Below are 18,061 nucleotides of genomic sequence, written 5' to 3'. Positions count from 1 at the left end.
GGGAATGTTATTAATTTTACTTTCATTTTTCTCCCCTTGATAGCTCTTCTTGTTCTATCTTTTTACTCCCTTTTTTTCTCCTTCTTAATATTAAGTTTGTGATAAGACCTTGGATTGTTCTTCCTTAGAGATTTGGTAGGCTTGTCACTTAATATAAACAGTCTTCCTTTCCCTAATTTAAATTCATGAAGTTTATGTCATTTATTTTGGAGTGCTTCTCTTCCAGTTCAGAAGCAGACCTTCTTGGGGTGTTTCTCATTATTTGAACAATTTAAACAATATAATGACATAGAAACTTCAAAGCACTATTTAGGGTTTTCATTTAATTTAGAATTAATTGTTCTGCGAACTCATTGTCTCCAGGTTCATGTGCAAATGTAAGTTCAGAGAGAGGGAATTTTTGACCCTTTAAAGGTTGATGCTAAAAATATTAGAACGATATGTTTGGTGAAGTAATATATTGGTAATTATTATTTTCCCTATTAGTTAACTTTTCAGACATTTCATCAGCACATGTTTTACTTGGCAGTGCTAAAGTTATGTGGATTTTCTGGTTTTACATAATATATAGCTGAACATCTTTGATTCCCTCTACCACTTTTCTGCCCTATTTGTTTTACCTACTACCTGGTACCACAAGCAGGCTTTTGCAACTACTTTCCAAGTAGATTAAGATAACTTTCCTAAAAGATTTAAGGAAATCTCCTGCTGCTTCTAGATTTAAATGTACTGACTTCAGACATTATAAGGCTGATAAAGTTGATTTCTCTTCTGTACACAGAAGTCTGTGCAATGAAATTGGCTTATTAGAGTGTTGTTTGCTGAATTTTTTTAAAAAATAATTCTTTATGGTTAAAAGTATTACATATTTCCCCTTTTTTTCCCCTGCTGAATTTGACTGTGGTGATCTTTGGATGATATTTGGAAGGCTAGGTGGTCATTTGATGTTTCTCATGAAATAAACTCTACTAGAATTTAAAGGAAACAGAGAACTCCTCAGTTAGCCTTGGAATAGCATTAATTTCTCACAGAGTATATATAGTTCTCTTCTTGTGGACCTGACCCAAGGCCAGGGTTGCCACTTTAGCATTGTCATGTTGCAACTCTAGAGTTCCTGTCATAAATTTCAGTGTTTCAGATTTTGACTATACATCTTGCCTGGGCCTTCCGTAAGTACCATCTGGTCATCATGTTCAGTGACTTGACTACTGTACAACTTTTATCTGATATTCTCTTTTCATAGGCTGTGTCTTAAGTCTGCTCAGGCTGCTGTAATAAAACACCATACACTGGATGGCTTTAACAGACATTTATTTCTTACTGTTCTGGGACTGGGAAGTCCACAGTCAGGGTCTGACAATTCAGTTTCTGTTGAGGGCTCTCTTGGCTTGCAGCCTTTTTGCTGTGTCTTCATATGACAGAGAGAGTGATCTCTCTTCTTATAAAGCCACTAAACCCATTATGAGGGCCTTACCCACATGATCTCATCTAACCCTAGTTACTTCCCCATTAGAGATTAGAGCTTTAATGTGAATTTTAGGGGGACACAATTTATTTCATAGCAGGCTGAGACTTCTAAAAAATTACTATGCAGCTCATATTTAAGAGCACTGTTACACATTCTTCTTGCTGCATACACTTTTCTTTAGTTTATTGATTTTTAGAAAGAAGAAGGGAGAAGGAGAGAGGGAGAGAACCACTGATGTGAGAGCACGCCTGCATGCCACCCCACTGGGGATTGAGCCCCAACCCCAGGCATATGCCCTTGCCCAGGAATTGAACTGGCAAACTTTTGTTTGCTCAACCAACTGAGCCACACCAGCCAGGGGTATAGACACTTTTCAAAAGAAGATTAATATTAGTAACACTAGAGGCCCGGTGCACAAAAATTTGTGCACTTGGTGGGGGGCGGGGGGATCCCTCGGCCCGGACTGTGCCCTCTTGCAGTCTGAGACCCCTCGGGGGATGTCCACCTGCTGGCTTAGGTGGCTGGAAGCAGGTATCTGGGATTTATTTCTCTTCTATAATTGAAACTTTGTAGCCTTGAGTGGAGTTCAGGGCCGGCAGGGCAGGCAGGAAGCTTGGCTTCTTCCATTGCTGGGGGCAATGCTCCAGTTCCATGGCTGCCACCATCTTAGTTGGGTTAATTTGCATGTTTGCTTCTGATTGGTTGGTGGGCATGGCTTGTGGGTGTAGCAGAGGTATGGCCAATTTGCATGTTTCTCTTTTATTAGACAGGATGAGGAATTCTGTTTTTTTTTGTTGTTGTTGTTGTTTTGCCAGAGTCAGTTTTTCATAGCCACAGAGTGAACTCTTGTGTGTTGGTGGAAGTGCTCTTATTAGCTTAGGAACCTTAGAGCCAGGAGAGTGAAAACTTAGAGGAATTGAGAAAAGGCATTCCTGGCCCATTAATTGGTGATAGCAAATAGATTAGTCAGACAATGACTTTAGATGAGGCAGTATTATAGACAATGTATACCTATATTACAGTACATTTTGCCTTTTTGGAAACAGCATATTTTTCCATATTGTTCCAGGCAAAGTCTATATCAATATTTGAACTAAGAATTCTTCTTTTAAAAATATATTTTGTTATTTTACAGAGAGGAAAGGAGAGGGATAGAGAGTTAGAAGCATCGATGAGAGAGAAACATCTATCAGCTGCCTCCTGCACACCTCCTACTGGGGATGTGCCCGCAACCAAGGGACATGCCCTTGACTGGAATCGAACCTGGGACCTTTCAGTCCGCAGGCTGATGCTCTATTCACTGAGCCAAACCGGCTAGGGCTGAACTAAGAATTCTTTTGAAGAGGAAACGCTATAAGAGTTAATGGAAAAGATGGTTTCTTTTGTCTGTTGAAAATATTTTACCTCTCTTAGCTGTAAATTTCTAAGCTCAAACATTGAAATGTAGCAAGCTTTTCTTTCACTTGGAATTCTGAATGATTAATTCCATTGACACTTCTTTTGTGGCTCATATCATTCTTTGAAACTATCTTTAATATCTAGTCACTGGGTACAACTGCCTTCTTCAGAAAGAAGAGCAACATAATTTTTATATGATTATCCAAATGTATCAAACTTCTTTTACCTCGAATGTGGCTGAGAGCTATATATAGAGTGGAGCAAATGTAGGTTTATAGTTGTGAGCACACGAAAACAGAACTTACCGTTGTATTACTATTTATTAATTACTGTATTATTTTCCTCATAAACAACTGTAAACCTACTTTGTCCCACCCTGTATTAGCCATTTTTATGACACTAAATTATTAGACCATTTAAATCTGAGCAGAAAGGTTATTAACTAGTAGTAAATTCTTCTGGGGCCAGCTCAGAAGTCTAAATTTAGAAAAGCCAGTTAGCATTACATAGTGAGCCTTCTTACCTCATGAATCTATCTACTATGTAGGATAGTTTGGCTCTCAGTGAGTCCTTTTCAGTGTCTTTAGGGTTGTTCCTGCTTCATAGTTCCCAGGGCAAGTAAAAACCAAAGATAATGAGTTGAATGAGCACAGATCTACGTTGGCTACCTACCAACTGCAGGACTGAAACTGCACTTAGTTAGATATTATGTCCTTTTCTGTCAGGCTCACATTCTTGCACACACTTATTAAGAACCACTAGCAAGAAGTTTTCTCTCTGTTGGGTAACTCCATTAGTGGAGCTGTGTCATAGCATTTTGTAACATCAGAGTTACAAAATACATTTTCCATTCACTCATTGAAAAACTTGATATTCTGGCAAACTTAGATTCTGATTTGGTTTGCTATATTTTTCAAAAAGGAGTCTTCAAACATTGGTAGTCTATAAGCCTGTTACGATGTTTTAAATTTACTTATACTGCTGATGAAGCTAATTAGGCAAAATGTAATCCTTGTTTTCAGAAAATCAGTCTGTGTTATGAAGTTATTTTAGCCATTCAGTAAATAGAACTTTAGAATTAGGAAGTGAAAAAGAAAAAGACACAGTTTGTGCTCTTTCTACTACGAGACACCAACTTGCAAACAGCTGTGATTTAAAGTATAAAATGTGTGTGTTTATGAAATGAACTAGAGGCGCGGTGTACGGATTCGTGCACCAGTGGGGTCCTTCGGCCTGGCCTGCGGGGATCAGGCCTAAACCAGGTCTCTGACATTGCGAGGGGGCGGTTCTCGGGTGACACACCCTGGAATTGGGCTCCCTCCTCTCTGGTTCTGGGTGTGTCACCGAGAGCCACAGCTGCCAAGTCACCGCAGCTCGGCAGCTCCTGCATTGAGCATCTGCATTCTGGTGGTCACTGCATGTCATAGCTACTGGTTGGACAGTTGGATGGTCGTTGAGGCTTTTATATATATACTAGAGGCCCGGTGCACAAAAATTTGTGCACTCGGGGGTGGAGGGGGGGTCCCTCAGCCCGGCCTGTGCCCTCTCGCAGTCTGGGACCCCTCGGGAGATAACGACCTGCTGGCTTAGGCCTGCTCCCGGGTGGCAGAGGGCAGGCCCAATCCCTAGGTGCAGCCCCTGGTCGGGCTCAGAGCAGGGCCGATTGGGGAGTTGGGGCGCCGCCCCCTGTCATGCACAGAGCAGGGAGATTGGGAGGTTGTGATGCCACCCTCAGTCACGCTCAGGGTAGGGCCGATTGGGGGGTTGCGGCACCACCCCCTGTCACACACAGAGCAGGGCCGATCAGGGGGTTGGGGCACTGCCCCCTGTCACTCACAGAGCAGGGCCCATCAGGGGGGTTGGGGCTCTGTACCCTGTCACGCACAGAGCAGGGCCCATCAGGGGGGTTGGGGCTCTGTACTCTGTCACGCACAGAGCAGGGCCAATCAGGGGGTTGGGGTGCTGCCTCCTGTCACTCACAGAGCAGGGCCCATCAGGGGGATTGGGGCTCTGTACCCTGTCATGCACAGAGCAGGGCCAATCAGTGGGTGGGGCACCGCCTTCTATCACCCACAGAGCAGGGCTGATCAGGGGGTTGGGGCACCGCCACTCTCACACTCAGGGCAGGGCTGATGGGGAGGTTATGGCGCTACCCTGTCACACACAGAGCAGGGCCCGTGGGGGGGGGGGTTGGGGAGCTCTCCCCTATCAGGCACAGAGCAGGGCTGATCAGGGGATTGGGGTGCCTTCCCCTGTCACGAACAGAGCAGGGCGGATAGGGAGGTTGTGGCCCCGCCCCCTGTCACACACAGAGCCACAGGGCGATCAGGGGCTTTGGGCGCTGCCCCCTGTCACGCTGATCCCGGTGCCGGGAGGCCTCATGGCTCCGCTGATCCCGGTGCTGGGAGGCATATTACCCTTTTACTATATAGGGTAGAGGCCTGGTGCATGAGTGGGGCTGGCTGGTTTGCCCTGAAGGGTGTCCTGGATCAGGGTGGGGGTCCCCACTGGGGTGCCTGGCCAGCCTGGGTGAGGGGATGATGGCTGTTTGCCGCTGGTCACACACCCTTCAGGGTAGGGGTCCCCACTGGGGTGCCTGGCCAGTCTGGGTGAGGGGCTGAGGGCTGTTTTCAGGCTGGGGGTGACTGAAGCTCCCAACCGCTCCTTTTTTTCTTTTTTCTTTTTTTTATTCTGGGCCAGCTTTACCTTGAGGCTTGGCTCCAGCTCTTAGGCCGCCTCCGCTGCTGAAAGTAGGTTTCTGGCCTTTGCATACAATGTTGCGAATCTGCTGGCTGAAGCCCGGTGGTATTTGTTACAGAGTTTCTTAAACTGCAGGCTCAGAGGCCTGCAGCCGCAGGCGGGGAACGTTGGTTTCCTCCGTCACTGAGGCAAGCAAGCCTCATGTTAGTTTCAAGCTGCCTGGCTGCTGGCCGCCATCTTGGCTGACAGTTAATTTGCATATCTTGCTGATTAGCCAATGAAAAGGGTAGCGGTCATACGCCAATTACCATGTTTCTCTTTTATTAGTGTAGGTAGACTAGAGGCCTGGTGCACGAATTCACGCACAGGTGGGATCCAGCCGGCCCACCCTGATGGGGGCCCATCACGCCGGGCTGGCAGGGGGGAAGGGCCGTGGGTGATTGGCCAGCCAGCTCCATCCCCGATTGGTGTGAGGGGGGCAATCGGGGATGGGGACGGCCATGGAGAGGGGCTGTGGGCAGTTGGCTGCCCAGCCCCACCCCCTGATCAGGGTGTTGGGGGCTGATCAGGGGCCAGATCAGGCTGGTTGGCTGCCGCAGTGCCACCGGTTGTTCTGGTCATTCCGCCCTTCCAGTTGCTGGGCTTTTATATATATAGATGGAGCATGTGAATTTAGCAAGCCACTTAGTACTTTAAGGCCTCAGATTGTCACGGTGATAGAGTTGCCCTAGGCCAGTGATGGCGAACCTTTTGAGCTCGGCGTGTCAGCATTTTGAAAAACCCTAACTTAACTCTGGTGCCGTGTCACATATAGAAATTTTTTTGATATTTGCAACCATAGTAAAACAAAGACTTATATTTTTGATATTTATTTTATATATTTAAATGCCATTTAACAAAGAAAAATCAACTGAAAAAATGAGTTCGTGTGTCACCTCTGACAGGTGTGTCATAGGTTCGCCATCACTGCCCTAGGCAATGCATGCTAACTTTTCATGTACATAGGAATCATTTGGGTTTTATTTTGGCATGTCTGGGGTGAGGCTGAGATTTTGCTTTTTTTCCTTTCAATCCTCACCCAAGAACATTTTCCATTGGTTTTAGAGTGAGAGAGGGAAAGAGAGAGAGAGAGACTGAGAGAAATGTTGATGTGAGAGAGAAACATCAATCAGTGCCCCGACTGGGGATCGAACCCACAATCTAGGCATGTGCCCTGCCAGATATCGCATCCACAGTCATTTTGGTGTACAGGATGGCAGTCAACCAACTGAGCCATTCGCTGGGCAGATTTTTATTTTTAACTAGCTTTTACTTCATGCCAAAAGTGCTGGTCTATTTACCACATATAAAAAGACTTAATAAAAAGGTTTATTGAAATAATCATATTCTAAATAGTTTGCACATTTAAAATGTACTATTGAGTGGTTTTCAGTATATACAGAGTTGTGCAACCATCACCACAGTCTAACTGTAGAACATTCTCATCACTCTCAAAAGAAAACCCTTATCTTTAGCAGTCACTGCATTCTCCCCCCTTGTCCCAGAGCCTGGTAGCTACTAATCTCCTTGCTCTGTCTCTATACATGTGCCTCCTCTAGACATTTCAGATAATTTGGTATTTTACATTATGTAGTCTTTGTGTCTGGTTTCCTTTGATTAACATAATTTTTTTAAGGTCATTCATGTTGTAGCATGTATCAGTATTTTATCACAAAACAGTATTCCATTGTAGGGATATGACATATAATTATAAATTCATTTATATTTAACATGATTACTGATAGTGAAGGACTTTTTTCTGACATTTTGCTCTTTGTTTTCTATGTATATTTTCTTATGTTCCTCAATTCTTCCACTGCTCTTTTTGTTTGCAAAATGATTTTTTTAAGTGAACTTTAATTCTCCTCATTTCCTTTATTTGTACATTGTTTACTTATTTTCTTAATGGTTACAATGGGTATTATAATTAACATTCTAAATTTATAATAGTGCATTTTGAATTGATAGTAACTTTGCTTCAATAGCATACAAAAACTTGCTTCTATATAGCTCACTTTCTTTTACCACCTTTGTGCTGTTGTCTCAAATTATATCTTTATACCTTGTGTGTTTATTAACATAGATTTGGTGTTTTATATATTTGTCTTTTAAATCAGATAGGAAAAATAGACGAGTTTAAAAACTTAAAATACACTAATGCTGGCATTTATATTTACCTATATAGTTACCTTTACTGGAATTCTTTATTCATGTGCCTTCGAATTACTTTCTACTCTCACTTCAGCTTAAAGAACTCTGTTTTAGAATTTTTTGTGGGGCTTTCTACTAGTGACAAATTCTTTTAGCTTTTGTTTAAATGGAATATATTTAATTTTTTCTTAATTTTTAAAAGATAGTTTTGCTAGATATAGTATACTCTTTGATATGTTTTTTTTCTTTCAGCACTTTAAATATATCATCCAGAGGTCCTCATTTCCATGGTTTCTGATACGAAACGGGCTGCTAATCTTATTGAGGATTCCTTGTACATGATGAGTTGCTTTATCTTTGCTGTTTTCAAGATTCTTTTTCTTTCAATAGTTTGATTATGTCTCTCAATGTAGATGACTTTGATTTATCCTCTTTGGAGTTTACTGAGCCTCTTTAATGTATTGATTCATGTCTTTCATTAAATTTGAGAATCTCTTTTAAATATTTATTCTGCCCATTTCTATTTTTTTCTTTTGGGGCTTCCCTAATGTTTATATTGGTGTTCCATGGTGTCCCACAGGCACCTTAGTCTCTGTTCATTTTTCTTCGTTTTCTTTTTCTCTCTATCCTTCAGAGTGGTTAATGTCAATTGTTCTGTGTTTAGGTTTGCTCATTCCCCCCTACTTCCCTTGTTCAGATCTGTTGTTGAACTTTTCTATTTTACTTACCAGCATCAAGATATCTGTTTCCTTTTTATAATTTCTTTCTCTTTATTGATATTCTCTTTTTGTTTACTACTTGCTTTCCTGATTTCATTTAGTTCTTCTACATTTAGTTCATTGAGTATAATTAAGACAGTTGGTTCAAAGTCTTTCTAGACCTGGCTGGGTGGCTCAGTTAGTTGGAGCATTGACCTTTACACAGAAAGGTTGCGGGTTCAATTCCTGGTCAAGGCAAATACTTAGGTTATGGGAACCCCAGTCGGGATACCTTTGGCAACTGATTGATGTTCCTCTCTCACATTGATGTTTTTCTCGCTCTAAAGCAAAACAAAACAAAAACAATGAAAACATATCCTCAGGTGAGGAAAATAAATAAAATAAATATCTTTCTGTTAAGTCCAAGTCTGGTCTTCCTCAGGGACAATTTCTGTCCATTTATTTTTTACTATGAATGGGCCATAGATTTCTGCTTCTTTGTATTCCTTGTAATTTTTGTAGAAAACTGGGTATTTTTAATATTATCTATAATAATAAATGTGTAATATGCTAATTAGACTGGACAGCCAAACAGCAGAACGATCATCCAGACGACCTTTTGGACAGAGCTGGCGCTGTGAGGGCCAACTCCCCTTGCACGAATTTCGTTCATTGGACCTCTAGTGATATAATTCTGAACATCAGATTCTCCCCTTTCTTATAGTTTGTTGTTTTTTTTTGTTTTGTTTTGTTTTTTAAATATATTTTATTGATTTTCTACAGAGAGGAAGGGATAGGAATAGAGAGTTAGAAACATCGATGAGAGAGAAACATCGATCAGCTGCCTCCTGCACGCCCCGCACTGGGGATGTGCCCGCAACCAAGGTACATGCCCTTGACCGGAATGGAACCCGGGACCCCTCAGTCCGCAGGCCGATGCTCTATCCACTGAGCCAAACCGGTGCTGGCTGGTTGTTGTTTTTTTTATTGTTGAGGGCTGCAGTGGTCCAGTTTGTTTGGTGACTTTTCCAAATTACATTTTGCAAAGGCTGTATTTCTTTTAGTGTGTGGGCAATGAAGTTTCTGTTTTATTATCCCAGCAGTCAACCGTATCTGTCTGGAGCCCAAAAGGAAAAGAAAAATAGAGCCACTCTTCTGGTCTTTGCAGCTTGTCTCTGAGCCGGGGCACTTCTTCAACATAGAGCTAGACTGCCTACTGTGTCTTCACCTTCCATTTCCTGCCTGTTCCAAACCCAGAAGTGCAAATCTAGGGTCCTCTCAGGTCTTTTCTGAGCATGCGTCTGGTCTTGGGCATACGTTTTGCACTCTGGTTTCTATGGTGTATGTAGCGGCCCTTCCAAGCCCTTATTTCCATAAGAAACTTCTACTGTAGCTTCTTACTTCCCAGTCTTTTAGGCGTGTCTGCTGTTTTCTCTCTTTTCTGTTCTTTGCCTGCTAGTGTATGTTCTTAATCTTTTAGTAGATGCTCAGAAAGCTACTCTAGGGTGGATGGGGTTGTGAAATAAAGGTTTAACTTCTGCATCAGTTCCTTAGGGAACTGCCAGGCAGGTGAAAACACACAACTGTAGTATTTTAACAATAAGGCCTATATTAACCCCTTGACAACCAGTAAGCTACTCCAGGAATATAAGCTTCTATCTGTATAACCAACAATTTGGGGAATGGGAGATAGTAGACAGGTAAACAAAAATTTCACAATGCTTTCATATTGAAATTGAGCCACCTTTTTTTTTTTCCCATTAAGCAATTCCCTGGTTGCTTCAAGTTTTTGATTCTAGATTTGATTCTGTCAGTTCTTGCCAGCTAATGATTGTTTTAGTGCAGCGGTTCTCAACCTGTGGGTCGTGACCCCTTTGGGGGTCGAACGACCCTTTCACAGGGGTCGCCTAAGACCATCCTGCATATCAGATATTTACATGACGATTCATAGCAGTAGCAACATTACAGTTATGAAGTAGCAACGAAAATAATTTTATGGTTGGGTCACAACATGAGGAACTGTATTTAAAGGGCCAGAAGGTTGAGAACCACTGTTAGTGGAAGGACTAATTCTTTGAGTGTCCTGCTCCACTGTTTTCTTTAACATTATTCCTGAGTTGTAAGTTTTATATTAACTTCAATGTATTCTTTTGGTAGGTAAACTTGATAAATTGGCTTATAGTATGTTGCTTCCCCTCTTACTGTGATTTGTCACTGAAACTTTGCTTTTTAAAGTTTCTGAATTATTAAACTTATGTACAGACTTGTAAAAAAGAACAACTTTGGAAATGGAGATTTTAAATTAGTTGTTGAAAGAAATTGAGTAGAATGTTGAAAAAGCTGTATGATATGTTTATGGAATTTAGAAACATTCCTATTCTCTAAAAACTAATTGATATAACCATGATGTATATTTCTGTAACTGTATTATTATTACAAAGCTCAGCAAGCCACTCCATACTAAGAGCACTGGGAGTGTTTGTTCTCTTAGATAGTATAATCTTGATCTCCACTTACTGTTCTGTTGTCTTATTTTGATATTTCAGTGGTAAAACAGTGTGAGCTGAGGAATTCTATTCATGTTTATAATGCTGAAGAGAAATAACCTTTTTTCTCACTAAATCACTAGAATTTAAAAAGGCAACATGGGAGAGTTAGAAATAAGACTTAATTAGTGTCTTTATTTAAAATTCTCATTTCATGTTAGTAGGAAAGAAAACTGTTGCAAAAATAAATCCCTTTTTGAAATTTGGTTTCTTTTAATTCTTAATGAAATACCTTCAAAATCATTGTTAACTGAATGCTGGCCTTTGGATTACTGGCAGCGATTAAGTTGAATCTGTGTAGTTACATCAGAAAGTTAGCAATTTATGCAAGCATTTATCATGGGATGAAGTCCATTTCATGTAGTCTTTTTAGTAGTTTGTAATACTTGCTTGACTCTGATTATTAATAAGCTAGTGCATGTGAAGAATTTTTAATTACATTTTTGTTCATTTCAATAAATAATAAGAGGAATCTTATTTTTAAAAGCAAAAGTAAGAAATTTTATCATGATCAGGTAGCTGCACATGAATATTTTGGAAGATTCTTTTCAGGAGGAAAAACTTCCTGATTTATTTTTAATTCTAGAGTAGAGAGGTGATTGACTTGGCAACATACAATATACCAAGATGTTCTTTAGTTTGATAACCTATTTGTAGCTTCTAATTATTCCATATCCTAATATATAAAAAGCCAGGGGTCGTCATGATAGAAACAACTGGACAGATGACCAAACAGCAGGCTGAGTGGGGCGACCAGGCTGGCGGGGTGGGGGGGCAGTTGGGGGCGACCAGGCCAGTGGGGGGGCAGTTATGGAAGATTAGGTTGGCAGGGGGGGCAGTTGGGGGTGACCAGGCCAGCGGGGGGGGGGAGTGAGGGGTGACCAGGCCGGGGGGGGGGGCAGTTAGGGGTGAGCAGGCCGGCAGAGGGGGGGCAACCAGGCCGTTGGGGGCAGTAAGGGGAGACCAGGCCAGTGGGGGGACACAGTGAGGGGTGACCAGACTGGCAGGGGGGTCAGTTAGGGGCAATCAGGCTGGCAGGCAGAGGCGGTTAGGGGGTGATCAAGCTGGCGGAGGAGGGGGGGGGGCAGTTAGGAGCCAGCGGTTCCAGTTTGTGAGAGGGATGTCCCGGAGTGGAGAGGGTGCAGGCTGGGCTGAGGGGAGACCCCCCTCCCCCCTGCATGAATTTCATGCACCGGGCCTCTAGTTAACTATAATGAAAAGCAATCAACTTTGTCTTTCAGGAAACCTTTGTGACTGACATTTACTTTCTGCCTAATGTTTTATAGGAATAATCCTGAAGTTTTTCAACCGTTTTAATTCTGTAGGTGACTATGCAGATGGTGAATTATATATGCATTTCTATTTTTCTTTATATTCTGACTTTTAAGCTGCATTGTATCTTATTCACATCAGAGTGCCTGAGGAAGAATGAAGAGAAAGTGAAATATAATCAGTTTTCCTATTCATTAACTCCTGAAGGTTTAATGTTTAATCCAGCAATTTTCAACTGTTATGCCATAAGAATTTTTAAAACATGCAATATCTATTTAGTCAGGGGTACTGACCTCTCTTCCCTTATATTGTCAAATTAAAAAACGACAACAACCAACACAACAATAGCTGTCTGGTGTGAATGAATCAAAATTATACCTATTTTTTTTTTGTCAGGCAAAAATGTAATATTTTTTGATGTGCCATAGAATTTTAGTAATTAGTTTACTAGTATGTGCTGAGATGAAAAAGGTTGAAAATTGTTGGTTTAAACTTGTGGCTAGAAGGTATGAAACTGGCTGGTTCTTTGATTTCATTTTATCCTATCTTTCTCTCATGAATGAAATGAATAAATGACTGTACTATCCTCTCAGATTAATTAAATTGTGACCTTGTTAAACTGTAATAGGCTGCGTAATTTATTAAATACCACTCTTCTTTGAAATGAATTCCTTTCCTTCAGAACTGCTTCTTGTGAAAACTCTAATCACCATTAAGAGAAAATAACTTGTAACTTAGAAAATATTCTTGTTCAACAGACAGTTGAGATCTATGCAGTTTGCTAAGTTGGTTGTATGATTTAGACAAATTTTATTGATAATATAGCTTGGTCATTTGAGTTTTAAGAATTTGTAATTATATAGAAAAAAAAAGATAAGGATCCAAAGCCCCTGGTTCCTCCCCATGAATTTGTACACTCAATAAGACTGATTGCTTTTGTGCTAAAAATGATATGCCTTTTTTTGTCTGCAGGAAAATCTGATTTGAACAAAAATTCTCACTCTCAAATGGTTATTACACTGCTAAGGCTGACACTTATGAGCTAGGTTACTGTTGGAGCCAATAAATCCATGCATTTCTTCTCTTTTTAAAAAGTCATTATTTTTATACTCCTTGTCCCTATAGATAACCACCTAATGTTAGTATTTATTCTTATTTAAGATTTACATTTAAAGTAAAAAGTCTTCGGTGGGAAAGCACAAATTTTACCTTCCTCAGAGGAGTTCAATAGATGTATACATGTTTTGTTTGCTTTTAAATATTAGCACATCTCTTTTCTAATTAAGAGCTCAGAAAATTAACATGAAGTTCTAATTTTCGTAACAAGCATTAAAGAGGAGATTGTTCAATAAAATAACCTTTCTGTTTGACTTTTTTAAGTCACAGAAATATATAACTTTAAAAATATATCTTTGCTTAATGTCTTCTAGAAGTAGTTCTAAAACTGGGGAGGAGAAATAATATGCAAATTGACCTGCTAAGTAATTGAAAGAAACTGGACTTAATCTGTCAACATTTGGTTTTTATGTCAATAGCTTACTATCTATGTGATATTGGGTGATTACTTAATCTTTTAAAGTGTCTATAAAATAGGGATAATAATAACAATAATAGTACTTGCCTTGTTGGAATTGTTAGTAGCTAAGAAATTGTTAGTAGATTGAACTGCATCCAGCACGGCCAGTGGTGAACCTGAGGAGGGGCAGTGAAGGATTAAAGAAAACAGACAAGAGAATATAGTTGGGGCCAGGTGGATCACTGCACCTGGATGAGGACACAGTGATACCAGGAAGAATTTCATAAAAACTGAGCCCAAATGATGAAATGATTTCTTTCTCAGTACCTTTTATACCTTTTATTCATACTAATCATTCTGTTGTGGTTGGTTTTAATCTGCCAAACACATTTTCAGAACTTTAGGGCATGGCAAAATTAGGAAATAATATTTTATCATGAGAGTTGTGTTTTCACTAAAGATTAAGTCTCTGCTCTGTGTCTCTTTTTCTCTAGTTGTATTTTGAAATTTAGATTAGTCTTGTCTCATGATACAGCATTCTATTTTGCATGTCGGATTTTGTTGACAACTTAATTTTTAAATATGGTTGTACTTATTCTGGTCTTCTACTTTAGAGTACTAGATATGATAAAAGACTAGGATAATTAATAGAAAGGGGGATATATGATGAAGAAGTGAGGGTACAACCTCTCGAGATGTTAAATGTAGCACAGATAGTCTTCATCTTTGAATGTAATGGAATGCTTTATGTTCCCCAAGTCTGTGGATCTTTCCATTGATGAGTCCAGCTTGACAGGAGAGACAACGCCTTGCTCTAAGTTGACAGCTCCTCAGCTGGCTGCGACTAATGGAGATCTTGCATCAAGAAGTAACATTGCCTTCATGGGAACACTGGTCAGATGTGGCAAAGCAAAGGTAATTTTTTTCTTGTTTTGAAAATAGCGATTCCTTTTTATTTTCAACCATTTTTTCATTTCTTTTTTGCTAATTTTATGTGAATCTTTAAAAAATGTGAGACAGAAACAACAGAATTAAACCTAACCCTTGGCAGCTATTTGGGAGGCTGAGGAGAAGCCCCTGAGGTATAATATCTGTCCACAGTTCTGCCATTATCTAAAGGCAGAGTCCTCAATAGTCCTCAGCACTTGTTTTTGTTTTTTTGTTTTGTTTTTTTAAGATAGAAATAGTGGCTCATAGATATGTTCATTACTGGTTAAATATAATTTGAGCTTATTTGATAGGGTACTGGCTGCATACTGTTCACCTACTGATTGATTACAAATATTTTGTTTCTGGAGTCTAATATTTCACAGATGTAAAAGGCATCATTCAGTAGCATTTGAGGGGACAAAGATATCTTACTTTAAATGTCTCTGTTGAGTATAAGATTCAAATTTCAGAAATATAAAAAATGGGCTTCAAAATTGAGTCAAAGTAAATTTAATGAAAATTTTTTTCAAGGTTTGTATCACAAGGTATAAATAAATACTAATGATCTCTAGTAACATTTGCTAAGGGATCCTTGGATATGTATGTCATATCTTTACTGTAGGCAAGACTTCGGAAAAATGGGATGAAGGTTTTATTGTTATTGTTGAGGGAGGATTCCATCTGAATGTAAATATATTTTCCTGTTTTTTCCCTTAGGGTGTTGTCATTGGAACAGGAGAAAATTCTGAATTTGGAGAAGTTTTTAAAATGATGCAAGCAGAAGAAGTGAGTACTTTGTTAATGATGCATTCGTTTCAAATCTGACATTCTTCATTGTAAGTAAAGAAAAAAGAATATTGGTAGATTATTTTATGTATTATTGACAGTAAAATTTTATTCAGAATATCACTCAGTTGTCTATGCTTAAAAACATAATTGGAAAGCCTGTGATTAGAAGGGCTTGAATTGGCATTGTTTATATTCTAAAACATTTTTATACTTATTTTTTGTTTATAGGATAAAAAGGTTTTTAGCTTATTTATAGGGCGAAGTCTTTTGGAAATGAACTTTATCATATTACCTTTTTTAAAAAAATAATAGTTTACTGATTTTTAGAGAGAGAAAGGGAGAGGGAGAGAGAGGAATGTCGATGTGAGATCGCAACATTGATCAACTGCCTCCTGTACCCCCTCCACCCTCTCCTACCTGGAATAGAGCCTGCAACCTGGGCATGTGCTCTTGACCGGAAATAGAACTGGCAACCTCCTGGTGCAGGGACGATGCCCAACCAACTGAACCACACCAGCCAAAGCGATCATATTAATTTTAAAGATTACTAAATAGTATATTTGTACCTCAGAACATGTCTTCTACCAAAATTCCCAACTTTACATAATTCCAAGTAATGGGGAAAAAGATTCCAAAGTAAAATAATCTGGAAGATATTCTTGTTTAAGGATTTTGAAGATTAGTTCTTTTATTTAAAGTACTTTCTTATATATAAAAAAGAAGTTGCCTTCTACAAATATATTCTCTCTAGGTCATGTGGATTTCCAGGTAACATGCTAAGACTCTAGTGTTCATGATGCAGTGTATAAACCATTCTAAGAAGCTTGGCAGTGAAAAGACCGCTAGAGAAGGGCATTAGCAGATCAAGGAACCAACAGAGTAGAAAGATTTGGGTTACAAGCATGTTTGTGGCTACAGAAAGGAGAAAGATGTGAAATGTAAGGGGCAATGATGGTAATGAAGTCCTGGAGAAGCTGATTGGAAGAATAGGTTTTTCCTCAAAAGAGAGGCATAGAGGGGAGCATGGACCTTTTCAGATAAACACATATTTCATTTTCCTCAGTGAAGGGGGTCATATTTACCTTAAGGGAGAGTTGTATGTGTTAAGCACTAGCATGGGTATGTCAAGCACTTAACAAAATCCATGGCACCTAGTGTATCTCACTGAGTTTAGCTAATTGTAGTTACGCACTTTTCCAATTTGTCAAGGCACCGAAAACCCCTCTGCAGAAGAGCATGGACCTCCTAGGAAAGCAACTTTCCTTTTACTCCTTTGGTATAATAGGTAAGAGAAGAGTGAGTATGTATTACTCATATATTTACTTAGGTTTTTATTTTTTTTTAGTATGAAGGGGTAGTTTACATACATGCATACATACATACATTTATTCATTTAATTAATTTACTAATTTTTCGTTTTATTACTACTTTTTAAAAATTACGAAACTATCCCTTAGCATTGTTCTTTTCTACAAAGATGAAACAGAACTCTGTTTAGTTTTGTGCAGTGGCAGTATCGTAGCCAGTGAGGTTTATTTGAGGCACGATTATTGCTAATTGAAAAAAAAAAAAAAAAACCAAAAAAACACACAACCAGAACAGTTTTTAATTCCTATAATTAAAGAGCATTTTTGTAAACAGTATTTTTTGTCTTCAATGAAATGTGATAGTATTGAATTATGGACTTTTTTTATTTCACTTATTCTGTCATAAATATCTTGTCATTAAATAGATGCTCATTAAAAAAATTTAAAATTTGTATAGTATCCATTGTGCATTCTTGCCATCTTTGTTGTCATTAACTTAAAGGGGAATAAAAGACTTTTCATTATTTTCTTTCAGAATTCAATATTAGAATAACTGAACACTATGTCATATGTGTATTGGTCCATTTTTATGACCTGCCAGTCTATTTCTTTGGCCCTTCTTTTGTTGTGGCTTGAGTCTCAGATTGGTAACAGCTCTTTGTAGAATTAGGATATCAGTTCTTTTTTATTTTAATGTTATGAAAATTTTTCTCCAGTTTTACTCACACACACACACATACAGGAACATATACACATACATATATGGTATAATTCATTGACCATAATTTATTTTTGTTAGGAAAGTATTTGGGATAGAATCTTAGAAGGTCATGATCTAGAGCATTATTTTGCAGTTCTAGAAAGATGAAGATAAACTTGTTTAAATATTTATATTGATCTAGAATACAATCTCGAAGTTGCTTTATTAAAACTCTGGTTATACTGTATTTTTCTTCATAAAAACAGCAGTGTACCTTTTGCACCCCTTTTTTTCAAAGACAAAGGTTAAAGCAGAGAATATGAAATCAGTTGTTTCACTTATGTTAGTTGATTTTTTATTTTTAAATACCATAAAAATAGTAATTTTTAAATATTAAAGCAGTTTTAGATGTCTTAGATAAGATACATCATTCTTTGAGCCAAGTCCTAAATACTTCTTTGTTTGTAATACAAGGTTAATATGGATTGTATGCATATTGAGTTACCAGAAGTAAAGTTTCTGGGTTTATTGTTGCAAAGCTGATAAT

General features: G+C 39.0%; 1 protein-coding gene across 2 annotated transcripts in view; it reads left to right on the top strand.

Moving 5' to 3' along the window:
• The window catches only part of ATP2C1 (ATPase secretory pathway Ca2+ transporting 1), a gene marked incomplete at its 3' end in the record, with an annotated part of 115,537 nt that overhangs the window by 54,199 nt on the left and 43,277 nt on the right, over positions 1-18,061 (top strand). For both annotated transcript variants that reach the window (XM_081105474.1, XM_081105473.1), the window contains exons 8-10: positions 14,548-14,703; positions 15,436-15,504; positions 16,717-16,792. In XM_081105474.1, the coding sequence (XP_080961600.1) occupies positions 14,548-14,703; positions 15,436-15,504; positions 16,717-16,792 (301 nt within the window). The remainder of the gene's footprint in view (positions 1-14,547; positions 14,704-15,435; positions 15,505-16,716; positions 16,793-18,061) is intronic.

Source organism: Myotis nattereri, assembly GCF_964212035.1.
Source record: "Myotis nattereri genome assembly, chromosome: 14".
In the NCBI taxonomy this organism is placed as follows: Eukaryota; Metazoa; Chordata; class Mammalia; order Chiroptera; family Vespertilionidae; genus Myotis; species Myotis nattereri.
The sequence above is the reverse complement of the archived record's forward strand: the minus strand, read 5'-3'. Positions and strand labels throughout refer to the sequence as shown.